The 16,866-nt window shown below is 42.9% G+C and overlaps 1 protein-coding gene across 3 annotated transcripts in view; it reads left to right on the top strand.

Annotated features, from left to right (window-relative positions):
• Positions 1 to 16,866, top strand: part of LOC124777909 (transcription initiation protein SPT3 homolog) — a 110,129-nt gene that overhangs the window by 71,130 nt on the left and 22,133 nt on the right. For all 3 annotated transcript variants that reach the window (XM_047253462.1, XM_047253461.1, XM_047253463.1), the window contains exon 4: positions 12,858 to 13,003. In XM_047253462.1, the coding sequence (XP_047109418.1) occupies positions 12,858 to 13,003 (146 nt within the window). The remainder of the gene's footprint in view (positions 1 to 12,857; positions 13,004 to 16,866) is intronic.

The raw sequence follows: 16,866 nt of genomic DNA, 5'->3' as shown, positions 1-16,866 counted from the left end.
CTCAGTTGCAGTGAGTCACTTTGAAGAGGTTCATTTACATCTGAACTCTGCAAGCTGCTTGACGGTGTGTGGCCGAAGGTAGTTCTAGTACCACTGTCATCTTCCCACTTTCCTGTTCCGTTTGTGGATGATGCAACTGTCGGTAAGCCTCCTCATGAACTCTGATTTCTCTGATTTTCTTGTTGTGGTCATTCCAAGAGGTGTGTGTGGGAGGAATGCATATGTTACCCAAGTCTTCATGAAATTACGCTCATGGACTTCCAATGGTAAACCTCTCTGAGATGTACATTGCCTCTTTTGTAACATTTTCTTCTGGATTTCATAAATCTGATATATTTGCTACTTTTTAGCACATACGTGGAGAATCTGTAGCGAATGTTTTGTCCATACTTCAAAATGAAAGAGATCACAATTCCTCGGTTGATATAAAATCTAATCACAGATTTGCCAGTAGGGGAAATTAAAAATCCAGTTACCACTGTAATGGGTTGATTGTGTGGGTATTGACACAAATTTTCCCCATAAAATAAATTTTGCATGGGATTATGGACCTACTAAAGTTACAGAAACTTGGATGATAGGGTCAGAGTAATTTTGATATCCACCAAGCATATTGTTAAAAGAAGTTCCCAGAATGGAGTGGAACAACAAAGGGAAAAGAGCCACTTCGTTCAAACGCCTTCATGACCACACTGGCATGGTGGAAAACCGTTTTTTCTCGGTGTGGTCAAGTGGCACCACTTCAGTGGGCAACCTGAGAGCCTGGAAGTAACTCCTGCCCCACTCCATAAGCAGCAGTAGGGGAGGCTAGTGCAGCCTCGCCCATAAAGTTGGTTCCAGGGACTATATTTTACTGGTGGAGGCACGTCACCTACGCAAGCTCTTCAAGAAAATTGGTGCAGAAATTTGCTGCCATTTTAACTAGCTGCCTGTTCTGGTCTCCATCACCTTGAAGTCAGATGTGCATAGCATAATCACTATAGGGATCTGGACACACTGTGAGAGAATGGCAGTGGATACTACACTAAAACTATATTTGCATGCCGACGCTGCAGTGGTATGAGTTGCCACACTTGCTGACCTTTGCATTTGAATGTCATTCGCTCTCATGGTCAAACCGTGTCCCCTTGCTTTCTCACAGAACTGTTTCCCACACTTTTTGCCAACTAGATCTTCTTAGGGGTTGGGTGAAAGCTTTTGTTTTCTTCTTATATAAGCTCATAATCACATGGAGGACATGCAGTTACTATGGCAGTGTAGTGGCAGATGTCCAACAGAGAGGGACATCCCTGTAATGGTAGCGACTGTAGCAGTTGGCTGATACACAGTAATTTAATTTCCTTTCTTTCCCCCGCCACATGCTTCTGCAAAGAAATGAACTATATCCATGTATTTTACTGTGTAGACTAGTGTTTAACATCTTACTTTTAGTTTTTCTGTTGCATGACTCTTAGTGCATATCCCTGTGTGAGAATGCTTTCACCATCAAAAATGCCACATCACTTGACAATGTTTAAATCTTGTGTTAGTACACAGTGTGTCATTTAGATCAGTGCTTTAGATTTTGCATATTTATTTCCTGCAGTAGCTTTTGTGTAAGCAGAGTTTCTAGTAAAAAGTAACTGTTAGTACATCCATTGTCAGTAGAGAAATTTATTTCTGTTTTAAGAACTTGTCGCTGTTTGGTCTCAGCTATAGTGAAAACCCTACAGGGCAGATTTTAGTGTTTCTTTATTCATCTTATCTTTTGCATACATTCCAACCCACCATCAGGTAATTTTCTTTTTTGTGGGGGGTGTATTAGTAGCTTCTAACCTATTCTTGACTGCTTTGCTTGTATTTTTTGAGCTCTTTGTTTTTTACACGGTACGATATGGCTAGGTGCTGTGTTTGTTGTTAGTGGAAACAAGAATAGGCTGCCATCTGAAAACGGCTGGAATCTGTGTTGGCCACAGTCAGCAGGCTTCTGGCTACTGTTCAAAGGTGTGGTAACTTCGGGACACCACTGACCAGACATGTGACACCTTTGGTACGTAAGTAATCTCCTGGTGACCAGGTTGTCACTGAGTCTTCTGATACACAGCATCTGACCAGTCTATTCTTACTCAATAGTGAGTTGTGGACAGTGGTTGACTCAAATGTCACGGGGCTCGAGGCAAAAGAGGAAACAGGCTCTGTGGCCAGCTCCTAGTGCCTCAGCAATAGGTATGAGATAGCATAATACTTCTGAGCCAGCATGGGATGCCTCCCTTTTGGGCCACCAGCTGATTAGTTGCCCAATCCTTACAAGTACAGAGGGCAAGTAAGCTACTCATTGGGAGCTCCAATGTTATGTGGGTAATGGAACCCCTCGAAGAAATAGTGTGCAGGGTGGGAAAGAATGCCAGTGTGGACTTGGTATGTTTGCCAGGAAACCTCATTGATGTGGTGGAGGCTCTGCTGACAGTTATCGAGTGCACTGGCTGTAAATAGTGGCACATGTTGGCAAGAATGATGCCTACTGCTTGGGTTCTGAGGCCATCCTCAGCTCCTTTTGGCACATGGCTGATTTTGTGAAGGCAACTAGCATTGCACGTGGGGTGCAGACTAAGCTGACTATTTGTGTATCACCGTATGCAGGATTGATCGAGGCCTTCTGATTTGGAGCAGAGTGGAAGGTCTCAACCTGAGCCTTGGATGACTCAGTGTTGGTACCAGATGCGAATTTCTCAACTTCTGTAATTGGGTGAAGAATTGTAGGGTTTCCCTTAATATGTCAGGGGTGTGTTACACTCAGAAAATGGTTGCCGGGATAGCATAGTACGTGGGGTACACATGGGAGCTTTATAGGTTAGAGAAACCTCCCTTGGGACCAGAGACGAATTGCCTGCCAAAATCATAGTTACATCAGCCACAATGTTCTCAGAGAGTGGTCATCTTTGTGGATTTGATGTAGAAAAGGTTAATATAAGTAAACTGCAGGAGCACCCAAGGAAAGGTCCCAGAATTAGGCTCATTGAAGGCTATAATGCCCAGATAGTTTTAGGAACAGAAATTTGGTTGAAACCAGAAGTGAATAGCAACGAAATCCTAAGTTCCGATGGGCATGTTTGTCAGAAGGATAGGCTAATTGCCAATGGTGTGGCATATTTATTTCATTAAAGGACTTGATAATGAGGAGCTCATTTGACATTAAGTACTGAGAAATGTCACTGTGTGCCAGAGGTAGTCAATTATTTAGGGCATGTGACCAGTAAGTACGCTTTAAGGACTAATCCTAGATTAGTGCAGTCAGTGCAAGAGTTTTCTGTTCCAGTAACAACCAAAGAATTAGAACCTTTTCTGGGTCTCACAAATTATTATAGAAAGTTCTTGAAGGGGTTTGCAGATATTGCAAGTCTGCTTACGCAATTATTGAAGAAGGGTGTTAAGTTTGTGTGACTGAAGGAATATCAGGGAGTATTTGTTGAAATTAAAAAGGGGGTTAAAGTCGCATCCTGTGTTGGTGTTTCTAGACTTTCAGAAGGAGTTTATATAATCATGTGATGCATCAAATCATGCCCACTGCTGGGTTTTGAACCAAGAGGTCGATGGTTATGAACATACTACTGCCTTTGCATCAAGACAGTTGAATGCAGCAGAGAGGAATAATTGTATGGCTGAGGGAGAAATGTTTAGCTTGGTGTATGGGGTAACATACTTCCAGTGTTACCTATACGGAAGAAAGTTAAAGGTAGTGACAGACTGTGCTGCTTTGAAGTGGTTACCAGGTTTTTAAGGGCCCATTGAGCCAACTGACAACATTGGCATTAAAACTCAGTGAATTTGAGTTTAAAATAATCCACAAACCAGGAAAGAAGCATGGAAATGTGGATGAGTTAAGCAGGAAAGTAGCAGTAGTACAAGCATTAGGTCAGGACCTTGGGGAATGGCAAGCAGCACAGAACATTGACAAAGAGTGCAGACAGTATGGTAAGCAACAGAGGCTTAGCATGCATGATGGAATACTGTGGGAAGTGCTGACCAAGTTGAAGCAAGAAATACTATGTGAAATGCATGATCATGTTATATCGGGCTATGGGGGACACAAGGCAATGAGTCGTAGGATGACAGAAAATTACTGACAAAAGGAAGAATGATGTTGATAAGTACTTCAGAAAATGAGTGGCAGGCAGCTTTATATCAACAGAAGGTACTGTTACAGTGATTGCCAGAAGCAACTGAAATGTTTATTTTCATTGGGGCGTACGTGTAAGGCCCATTCAAATGAACATCAGCAGATGGTCATTTTTTCATGACCATAATAGATCATTTTTCTCATTACATCAAGATGGTGCTGATGCCGGACCAACAAGCTGTCACAGTCTCACTGGCCTTGGTTAATAGTCGGATATTGAAGTTTGAGGTGCCGGAGACAATAATTATGGAGCGAGGGATGAGCTTCATGTCAGACCTGATAAGAGTTGTCGCTTCTTAAAAGTAAAAAAAAAAAGTTGAGAACTTCATCAACAAGCTCACAGAAGGATGGAAGTGTTCATCGGAGAACTGGAAAGATGCTTAATCGTTATGTGAATGCAGACTGGAACACGTATGTATCCTTCATAGTGAGTACATACATCTCCAAAGCACACAACTAGGACAGGGCTGTTGCCATTCGGTGGATTATATGGAAAGAAAATGCTGTTGCTATTTGGCATATTTAGCAAGAAAGAAGACAGGAACGGGGAGTTCGTCTGAAAATTTGCAGGAATTGTAAGAGAAATGTGGAGAAAGGTCCAGCAAGCAGTTGCTAAGTCACTGGAGAAGCAGAAAGGGGCAAGAAACGAGTGGGGACATCACCTCCATGTGAAGTAGGCCAGTTGATGATGTTGTTAAGCCCATATGCTCTGAAGGGAAAAATGAAGTTTGAAAATGGTACCAGGGCCTGTATGAGGTACACTCTAAGGGGAAAAAACGCGCCATGAAGAAATTATCCTGATGAGACAGAAATTGGCAGATGTGACTTACATGCACAGGCCAACAAAAGATTGCAATTTCAGAAAAAGTTGATGATTTATTCAAGAAAAAGGGCTTCACAAATAGAGCAGTTCAGTAGTTCGTTGGTCCACCTCTGATCCTGATGCATGCAGTTATTCAGCTTGGCATTGATTGATAGTTATTGGCTGTCCTCCTGAGGGATATTGTGCCAATTTTTACCCAATTGGCACATCAGATCGAGAAAATTGAGATGGTTGGAGGGCCCAGCCAGTAATGCTCCAAATGTTCTCAATTTGGGAGACCTTACTGGGCAAGATAGTGTTAGGCAAGCATTAACATAAGCAGTAGAAAGTGTTGCTGTGTGTGTGGGCGGACATTGTCTTGAGGGAATGTAAGTCCAGGATGGCTTGCTGTGAAAAGCAACAAAACAGGGCGTAGAGTATTATCAACATACTGCTGTACTGTGAGTGTAGTGAATGACTACCAAAGGGCCCCTGCTCTGAAAAGAAATGGCTCCCCAATCACATCTGGCTTTCGGGCCATATGGTGAACAACAGGTGGATTGGTATCCCACTGTTGTCCAGGGTGTCTTTAGTCTGGAATCTCACTGATTGGAAACAAATTGCCTTAAGTGATGAGTCCCACTTCGAACTGAGCAAAGACATGTCTGGAGATGCCCAGGACATCGGTGGGATAACAACCTGACTGTTGCCCGCCATAAGGGCTGACAAACAGTTGTGATGGTCTGGTATGCTATTTCTTTTCATAGCCAGTTCCACTTTGCCATCCATGGCTTCTGAAAATAATTCAGGAAATTCTTTAAGCAAGCTAGCTACACTGTCTTTTGGCTCAAAAGCAGACACTGCAAGTACATTGTCTTGGATGCTAAATCCAAACAAATCAAAGGCATCTAAACTGAATGTGTTCTCACTGCCTTTTGATGTCAAAACAGTAAAATTCACTGTCCTAGTGTGGGATTTGTAAGTGGCAGGCAAAGTACACTGCCCGAGCACTGGGAATTTCCTGTTCTTTGTAAGCAGTGAGGTGCTTGCTAGATTTAGAAGGGCGTGGTGAGCTTAACTGTTCGTACGTGGCAAGATTAAGCAAAGTTACTGAGGCAACTGTGTCTAACTGAAAATTCATATGGTGGTCATCAATTCATAATGAGACAAATAGTTTGTTAGAATGTCATTGCACAGCACTAGGGTGAGGAGGCGGGGGGAGTGGTCAAAGTTGGCATTTTTGTGCCGTTGCAAACTAACTGCTTGGACCTTTCCTCTTTTTCCACATGTGTATCATGTTGCATTACATGATTGGCGTTCCTGTATTTTATGGTGAGCAAAACATCTTGGGCAAGACTTCACTAAATTCACAGGCCTGTTTACATGTCTGCGTGGTTGTCCATGCGGCTGTGTACGTGCTTGCTGTTGTGGCTGGTTGGGTCAGTTACGAATAAGAGGCGACTTGACCCAACATATCAGGGCCTGGTCAGACTTATTGGCCACTACAGCACATGAAGATGCTGTAAGATTCGCAATACTTGAGGAAGTGATGGATCAGTCCTTTAAGATCTGTTCCCATATTCTGCTCTCTGGGACACCGAATGTTATTGCATCGGATATCATTAAATCACTGTAAAAGTTGCCACAACTGCATTGAAATTTACACTTCCTAGTAATGCCCGTTAATTCTGTGTACCTCTCGCGGTACGTCTGTTCTGGCTTTTTCTGCTAGCAAAAGAACTAATGTCAGACTGCAGCTACTTGGACTTGGTGGTCGTAGTATTGAGTTACTGCAGTGATTACTTGATCAGAGATGAGTTTGTCGGGAGATGCGGTTGGGAATAGTTTTCATATTAATCTGAACACTGGGACCCCCACAATCCTGAGGAACTATTGTAACTTGATAGTACTTTGAACATGGTTAACTTGACAGTATGCTTGGGACTGAGTCAGGTATTCAGTCCATTCCTCCTGTGTTTCTTTAAATTGCAGGAACGTTGGTACACTGGTCGGCGGCACTTGTTGGGCCGATTGGTCGGTCGGTTGTGATTGTGTGACTGACGCAATTTGTGCAGCCAGTAATTGTACCGTTGTCAGTAAGGTAGCAGTTTGTTGGTTCTAAAACTGAAAAACTTGGGTCAGATCGATCACATTGGCTGTCTGCAGCTGAGGTGTAGGGGCAGGGGGTGACGGAGCAGGGAATTCGTGGTTTACACAAATACTTTGTATCAAAATCTATGATTGCCCCTGAATTATCCTCGTTCACCACTGTAGTGTCTTATACCGTAAGACAGCAGGGAAGAAGACACACATGTGAATTAATATGGTTCTTTATTTACTCGAACTGGAACACTTACGTAACTTGAATAGAATCCATGTTGTGGTACAAGCTCTTCAGTAATAGTCCTCTTGCAGACTGATGTCAATATTCACAGCTAGTGAAGTACAATTCTGGTTGTGGTAAACCAGCCCCACTATAATCAATAATCTAGTTGCTATGTACTGTTGTAGCTTGTGACGAACTAAACCCGCTCTACAAGTACACTGACAGGTTCCTACCAGATGGTTGAGTGAGTGAGTGCGTGTGGCCGTCCGTTCAGCAGCACTGGCCTAAATACACGCTGCCGAAAGGACGTTGAAAGTGAGTTGCTTGTGGGTATGTCTCTAGCCCCTCTCATGATAGCCGCACTTGATCCAGTGCCTACTAATTGATCTTTGCTTCACCTTTGCCGACTGATGTGTTGGTGACAGCTTATGCCAGCTTATATAGTTTAAGGCGTTAACCTTGTTTAGATAAGGTTACATGTTTGTGTCGGAGTAGGATTTATAGTGCATTAAGATGTGCTGTTCGGAGACAGCAGGCTTCTGTGGGTAGGGAAGTGATATTGATCCCTGTCCTCATGTTGCGAGAAAAGAAGAATGCTAGGGTTGGAGTGGGGGCACTACAAGAGCATCACGTGGACGATGAAGTTTTCCTTTCCAGGCAACCAGATGTGATATTATCCAGGCGCAAAGCATTACATTTAGGTTTTGATGTGTGGGAATTATGGAACAAAATTAGGAGGCTGGAGGAGATGTTCTCAGGGGTATAGAAGTTAATGGATAGTTGTGGAAGTCTGAGAGAGGTCTCAAAGGAGAACTAGAAGTAGCTTGGGACATGTGCAAGATTAGAGGAGCAGGTGCAGGAGATGACTGGACTGGTTCCACAACATCTCAGGAAGTGAAAAGGGGGTAGATACATGCTGAGGGTAGAATACTGAAGACAATCTTTGGGGCAGTAGATGCAAATTGAACGCTACAGCAGAGGCCACAAGGGGGATAGTGGAGGCAAATAAAGTACCTATCGAGTGGCATTCCATGCAGATTGTGTATTTGGAGAGTGGCTTGCTAAAAAACACGCATGCTTCGACAGCTTACTAAGGAAGTAGTGGATTATGCCAGGGTCTCGGCTAGCACTCTGAAACAGGATCTGGAAGTGGTACAAACACTGGTGGAGGTACTAGATTTAAGAATAACAATGACAAGACTATTGCAATCACTAGGGGATACTATATGGGATGCAGCAGTGGAGTTAACAAACTTGCAGGAAGCCTCTATCATATGCTACATTCACAGGTAAGTTCAACCTTTCTGCCATCTGAACAGTATCTAGAGGGATTGAGTAAGGTGTGAGGAGAATTGCTCCAAGAATTATAGGTAGTAGCAGAGCCAAGCAAACAGAACTTGCTATTGTACAACCGTTGTGCTATGGTGGGTGTAACAACAGGTAATGTGCAGTTGTACATATCAGTAAAGGCACCAGTAGCAAGCGTGCATTGTTTAGGTGTTACATAGTGTGCGCTTATCTGGTGAAGATAGCAGCAGTTGGAAAATTTGTGCAAGTGAGAGTGGAAGGGGTGGTACTATTGGCTGAAGATGGTTATCGACACATGGTGATGACAGAGTATGCGATTCAGCTGTCAGAGTGAGGTAGCCACAGTATGCCAGGCTTGTGAGATTTCGATGCATGGGAGCACATGCATCATGTGATGTTTCAGAGGTAAAACAGAGGGACGTCCCTGCCAAAAGTATTTCCTGGGAGCAGGTTTACATTGGATATACTCGGTGTACAATGACATAGTAGTCGTTGCTAGTTGCTATGTGGGAAAGACGATTAGAATTGTGAGGTAGTGGACTGTTACTAAACGGGGCAGATTGCAGTAGTACAGGGCCCACATATCATTTACCAGCTACTGCAACAGAAATTACTCTCCCGAGTGAGACACAGCTACAGCTGTATTAAGCAGACGAACCTCTAGAGATGTTGTCCAAACAAAACCATACCTTTCTTAACAACACCTGGGAACTGAGACGAACTGTTCATTGAGTCACATGGTAGCAGCGCAGGAGGGGCGCATCACTGCAGAGCAAATGTTGCAGCATGTGGAACAGTATTGGGACAGTGGTTAACAGGTAAGAGTGACCTTGAGCATCACAATTCGTATTGCTATGGTGACTCCAATTTACAGTGCCTATCTCTGATGTATTTGAAACAACAAGCCATGGAAAAACTCACTCCAGGGGTAGTTAAAGTTCCCGTAGACTGGATCCCCCAAGTGAGGAATGAAAGATAGATTTATGAAGCTGCAGATCAATAGCAATTGTGTAGTAGTTAGGAGTAGCCATTTTAGTAGTATGTACTTGTTTTACAGATAAGGGTAAAAGTAATTACAGTAGAGAATTGGGCGGAGCAAGACCCGAGGGACTGGGTCTTCTCTATGGAGGGGGCAGTGTAGTGCCGCTACGCCGTCTGTGGGTAAAAGTTGTAAGTCCATAGCCAGGGTAATAGGTAGTGAGATAGCGGCCATGGAGCATTGCGTTAGCTGCTGCGAGTTGGTAGCTGCCAGTGTTGCGACACCGTCACTATAACAGATATGCAAGTAGACTGTGAGGTGAGGACAGCTGAGTGCAACAATAAGTTGCACTGCTTAGTGGTAAGCAGGATGACATTAACACACCAGGGAAAGTCTCTTATTGTGGACCATGTAACGATGTGCGCCAGAGGAATATAAGTAATTGTGGCTTTGGAGGCAGGCATCACTTCTTGTTACTAGAGACTAGCAGCACCACTACAGCACCAGAGCTATGCCAGTCAGTGAGACAACTGGACACTGCCAGCAACAGCCATGGGTTTGAGACCGGGCTGTGCCTGCCGCTAGCACTAAATGTTTGTGGGACATGGTGCCACAGCCCCACTGACCTTCTGTGCGTGCAAGCTGCTGCCAATGCTGAGTTCCTAATAAGACTTGGCACCTCAGTGCCAGCCACTGTCTGACTCCTACCGGAGGGCAGAGAGTCGTATCCTGTGCACAGCTGCACTGACGTGCGGAGCACAGGGCCACCAGGGCTCCTTGCTACTGAGGGAAGAAACACTTCACTGATGATGTCAACAGCTGTTGCTTCTAAAGCCTGCCAGGCTACCGTGGCTCGCCATTAGCATTGCAGGGCACCAGCTCAGCTTTCAGAGCAGAAGCTGCTGCCTATACATCAGTGAGAGGCGTGTTTGCCTCTCTTTCGTTCTGTTCCCCCAATCCATATCATCCTTCTATTTTTCCTTCTCTTCTTTTTCCTATTATTGAATTCCAGTCTCCATCACAATTAAATTTTTCTCTCCCTTAATTATCTGGATAATTTCTTTTATCTTGTCATAAAGTGTTTCAATCTTTTCATCATCTGTGGGGCTAGTTGACATATAAATATGCACTACTGTGGTTGGCGTTGGCTTTGTATCTGTCTTGGCTATGATAATGAATTCACTACGCCGTTCATAGTAGCTTACTCGCATTCTTGTTTTCTTATTCAGTATCAGATAAACGCCTGAGTTACCTATACTTGATTTTGTTTTGTATCCCTGTGCTCACATGACCAGAAGTCCCGTTCCTCCTGCCACCATACTTTACTAACTCCCACTAGGTCTAACTTCAACTTACCATTTCCCTTTCTAAATTTCCTTCCTGATCAAGAGATATAACATTCCACCCTACAATCCGTAGACTGGCAGTGTTGTTTTTCCTGACAAAGACATTCTCCTGAGTAGTCCCCACCTAGATATCCAAATGGTTGATTATTTTCCCTCTTAAATATTTTACCCAAGATGAGACCATCATCATTTAGCCATACTGTAGAGCTGCATGACCTCAGGAAATAAAACAGCTGTATTTCCCCTTGCTTTCGACCGTTTGCAGTGCCAGTACCAGCACAGCAAGGCCATGTTGGCTGTTGTTATAAGGCCAGATCAGTCAATCATCCAAAATGTTGGCCTCCTTCAGGCACCACACATTTGTCTGGTCATCCAGCAGATATCCTTCTGTAGTGATTGCACCTATGGTATACTTATCGCTATCATTCAGGCACACTGCCAATGGTTCATGGGGAAGGTACATTTTCTTAACATTCTTAATATAATAATTGCCCTACAACACTTCCTTAGGATACCCCCAAAATTACCATAACTTGCTTACTTTGCCATATGAGAATTACTTGACGAGTTCAGTCTGAAAGATAGTAAAGAATCCAGTCACAAATCTGGTCTAATACATGGTATAAACTTTTCTTTTGTTCACTAAGGAACAATGCAGGACTGTATGGAATGCCTACTGAAAGTGAAGGGACATGGAAATTTCTTTGAAGCTGTGTGTTGATTTGCTGTTGGTAAATGTAGTTGCATTTCTCTTGTGGATAGAAGACATGTGTACTTTAAAACAGGAACTCCTTACACTGCACTCTCAAATTTGAGAACTAAAGTTTTGAACCCTAGGGATGACATGTGTTTCAGTAGTTTATTGACCAAATATTGCTTCTTGACTGGAGCCAGAATTGCCAAGAGTGCTTTATCAGATATTTCGGCATCTGTGTAAAGTAAATTACAAAAACATTTTATGATTTTAATGCATGTGATGATTTCTGATGTTGTCAGTACTGAAAATAAATTTAGTTCCTATGGTGAGGCCATTGCTCAAGGTTTAGAGACATCACTGCATGTTTGTATTTTATGAATGTTATTGTACTTTGAAGCTTTGGAGCAAGGAGGTGCCACAGAAATCCAAGGGAATTATATACCGAACCTACTTTGTCACCATATTGGCATACGGAAGTGAGACATGGGTAATGCACAAAAGCGACAAAAGTAGAATACAGGCTAGTGAAATGAAGTTCCAGAGGAGCAGGTTGAGTGTAACAAGACGAGACAGATTGCGAAATGTGTATGTGAGGGAAAGACTAAAGGAGGAACCAGTACAGGACAGGATAGAAAAATCAAGACTGCAGTGGTATGGACACATGAAGAGAATGGATGAGGGAAGAATTCCAAAGAGGATGTTTGATCTGCAACTGGAGGGGAAGAGGCCCAGAGGAAGACCAAGAGATAGATGGGTGAAGGGAGTGAAGGAATGTGTGACGAGAAGAGGAGAGAACTGGACGAAGGTGGAAGAGGGGGAATGGTGGAAAGACAGAACACGATGGAGAGGCTTGTGTTCCCGACAGACCCAGCCAGTGGCTGGAAACTGTCCAAGATGATGATGATTGTACTACTATCAGAAACATGGGTGATGTGTGTTCCTACTACAAGACAAATCTGTTTTATAATTTTTTTATTGTTTTGTTGTGAATTCATTGTGCGGTATGAGCTCTGATCTGTTCTTCATAGAAGGCTTTCTTGTATCCCATTTTCTCATGGAAGATGCATTCCAAACAGTTGACTTAAAGTACCATTAAAGGATTTCTAATTTTAGTGACAGATTTTGAATTATTCACAACAACAACAACAATAATAATAATAATAATAATAATAATAATAATAATAATAATAATAATAATAATAATTTTTAAAGTTCTTTCAAATAAAAAACCTTTTTCTTGCAGATACTTAGAATATGCAGCTGCTCGTACAGTGTCCTTCACATTTGCACCAAAGAAGAGTGGTTTTAGGCTTAATATGTGGCTTCTTTCAAAGGGTGAAAAACTTCCAAGATTGCCAAAGGAAAAGTCGCTTGGGTGTCAAATACTCTGTAAGTTTTGACAAACATGTTTTCTTTTTTATATCATGTTACGATATTTGAAGCACATGCAAAGCTGTGATGGAATAGCTACCATTACTGGAACTAAGCACTCTCTCTGCTTATAAACCAACTGTTCATTGTGGTGGAGTGCTGTGTGGAGTTAACAGGTACTTGAACATTTACCTCTGTATCTAATGAGTGGTGGTCCAACTAAAAACATTGTTACGTAGCTGTTAACATTTTTAAGCATTACTTGTACTTTTCTGGTGCAGAGAACAAGACAACTAATTTCCACTTTCTGGTTTCTACTACCAATGTATATACTAATCTTCATGTGCTGTATAAACTTTGTTTTTTTTCTGTTTTTAATAAGACTACCCAGATTTTTTGAAGTCAAAAGGATGAACCAACATAGCAATGAAACTGTGTATAGTGGGGGTTGGTGCAGGGGGGCTTCATACTTACATAATATTAAAGGTATGGGGCCATTGGTTGTTACATCAATTAATGGATAAAACTGTAAACGTGAGCTGACACCGATCTTTTTCTAAGTGCCAAGTACCTAAAACATCATTTCACTATGACATTTACATTTCTCTTGCCTATATTTATATTGTTCATTTCATCTTAAGCCTGTTTGTGCGTATTTCACCGTTGTGACCTACTCTTTTGTCGTATTAGTTTAGGTATAGACAAAGAAAATAGCATCTTTCACATTTCCATGTCAGTGACATTACACTTTCTTAATTAGAATCAAAGGTTAGTCTTTGTGGTGTCACCGCCAGACACCACACTCGCTAGGTGGTAGCCTTTAAATCGGCTGCAGTCCGGTAGTATACGTCGGACCCGCGTGTCACCACTGTCAGTGATTGCAGACCGAGCGCCGCCACACGGCAGGTCTAGAGAGACTTTCTAGCACTCGCCCCAGTTGTACAGCCGACTTTGCTAGTGATGGTTCACTGACAAATTACGCTCTCATTTGCCGAGACGATAGTTGGCATAGCCTTCAGCTAAGTCATTTGCTACAACCTAGCAAGGCGCCATTATCAATTGCTATTTATCTTGTGATGCATGTACTGTCAGACGGATGTTCATCAATTATGGATTAAAGTTAAGTATTCCAACAGATACGTACTATTTTTGCTAGTCTCATATCCCTGACCTGTTCCAGACCTCACGCCATTGTGCGTGAGCTTAAACGCGTGCCTTTCGGCTACCTCCTTGTGGCTTGGGTGTCTTGCCAAGTCACAACAGTCTTTGAACCAGACATTCATAATGTAAAAATCTTTATGGACTTTGCACCAATTTTCTACTGATAACATTTCTGATACAGAGTCATCTGTAAACAATTTCAGATAGCTTTTAACATTGCCAAGAAGAAGAAGAAGAAGAAGAAGAAGAAGAAGTAAAAGACTCATTAAATTTTTATGGAGTACACCAGTTGCTACTTTCACTTCTGATAATGTTGCCTCACTTAATTCTACAAATTGTATTGAGTCTGTAAGGGACTCCCACAGTCTCTGGCTGCCTCAGCAGCCAAAGACAACAGTGGTGTGTGTGTGTGTGTGTGTGTGTGTGTGTGTGTGTCCACCTCTGGCCCTTTATGCAAGCAGTTGTTTGGCTTGGCATTAATTGATAGAGTTGTTTGATGTCAAGCTGAGCCAAATTCTGTCCAATTGGCATGTTAGATTGTCAAACTTCTGAACTGGTTGTAGACCCTGCCCATAATTCTACATACGTTTTAAATTGTGGAGAAATTCAGTGACTGTGCTGGCCAAGGTAGGATTTGGCAAGCATGAAGATGAGCTGTAGAAACTTTTGCCATTTGTGGTTGGGGATGATCTTGCTAAAGTGTAAGCCCAGGATGGCTTACCATGAAGGGCAACAAAACTGGTCATAGAATATTGTTGATGTATCACTGTGTTGAGTGTGTCAATGAATGACAACCAAAGGGGTCCTGCCATGAAAAGAAATAGCATCCCAGACCATCACTCTCGGTTTTCAGGCTATATGGTGGGCAACTGGTCAGGTTGGTATCGCACCGCTGTCCGGAGTGTCTCCAGACAGGTTCTCACCAGTCATCGGGGCTCAGTTCAAAGCAGGACTTATCAGTGAGGACAATTCTGCTCCAGTCAATGAGATTCCAGGCTGGATGTGCCTAACACCACTGCAAATGGGCTTGTTGTTGTACAGAGGTCAGTAGTACTCAGCAGAATGGGCATCTTTAGCTGACCCCCATTCTGTGAATTGCCTGTTAGTAGTCCTTGTGGTTATTGAAACACTAATTGCACGTTGGACTTATAACAATTATAAATCTGGGGCTCTGAGTGCCTCTATGATGATTGCTTGGTGTTCATGTTCGGTTGCCTCTCTAGGTCAACCGCTTCCTTCTTGACACTGTGTTCAGCCCTGGTTCACCCATTCCTGCCAACATTGTCGAATAGTGACATCACTCCTATTCAGATGTCGAGCAATTCGCTGATTACTCCAACTGGCTTCCTTGAGCCCAAGTACATATTCTCTGTAAAATTGAGAGTCTGTATATACTGCTCGCGTGCCTATCTCCGAGGTATGATTACTGTCCAGTTGAATATACGTGATGAAATTTGCAAATACTTTACCCATGATTACTATCCTTGCCAGGTGCACAGCGTAACTGTGCTACAGCATCACACATTCATCCATCGGCTACCACACTTTACAATTTTTTTTTTTTTTTTTTTTTGTTGACACCTGTATGAATATTATTTTGTGACCAATTTGCAGATCATCATTGCCGTGTATTCTTTCCTTTTTAGCGTCAGTGTAGTCAAGATTTATTTCTACAGAAGACTAATTTTGTCTCCAAAAAGCCACCTTATAACATACCAAAACATTTTCTTGTGCCCCAGACTTATTCAGTGTGCATGCCAAAATTTTTTGAAGTTTTCACCCAGCAACCACAAAACCGAAGAGGCCAGTTCTGGGCCAATGTGCCAATAGGAATTTAAACACGGCTTATTGCTGATGTAGCAGAAGACAAGGCCCCAGGCAGGCATTGTCAAAAAATCTCAGAGCTAGTTAAACCAAATAGCAAATGCTGTGATACATCATAGCAGGCCAGTTTGATGTAATGTAACACCAAGCACCAGATTGCCAGTGCAATAGTCAAATGCAGAAAGACCTGAGCTCAGCAAACCAGAATAATTATCGAGCCAACGCATCAAGGCAAAAAACACTGACGAGTCCGATAAACCGGGACAAATTCAGTCATCTACCTGGAGCTGTCGTGTCATACATGTAGGCTCTGCTTCTTAAATAACGGAGCTTTCGGAGATCAGACACACTGTCATGTCATCATTTTGTCCGTATCCCCATTACCAGAGAGAATGGTGGTCTATAAAGTTTCAGTGAAATCACAAAAAGCCAATTGATGATGACCTGCCTACTACATGCTTGCTGACTTTGATACCAAGACCCAGCCAACATCGCAGCATACATGGACATTACAGATGAGGAGAAGACTGGTTTGCTGGCAGCGCCCCCACTGAATGAGGATGATTTTTAGATGATCTGAATGCTGTCATTCCCACACTGTCCAGGTGTGTCATGTTCTGTAAACATCTGCTGCCAACTTGGTCTTCCCAGGGAGGGAGGCCAGGCCCCATCCTTCATGACGACTGTCACCCTGAATCACGCAGTCAGCTCTGCTCACCAAAGTCCACGATGGTCTGTCTGTGACAGTACTGAGTTGTAGAACTGACCTGAATTGCAGAACATCTGTAATGAGCAACAGCCTCCTATCCCTACTTGTGCCTTCAAGACAACACACTGGCTGCAGTTCACTGATCTGCAGTACCAGTGTCATAACTCACTGACGAGGCACATCAGCA

The sequence above is a fragment of the Schistocerca piceifrons genome, chromosome 2 (genome assembly GCF_021461385.2).
Source record: "Schistocerca piceifrons isolate TAMUIC-IGC-003096 chromosome 2, iqSchPice1.1, whole genome shotgun sequence".
Taxonomy (NCBI): Eukaryota; Metazoa; Arthropoda; class Insecta; order Orthoptera; family Acrididae; genus Schistocerca; species Schistocerca piceifrons.
The sequence above is the reverse complement of the archived record's forward strand: the minus strand, read 5'-3'. Positions and strand labels throughout refer to the sequence as shown.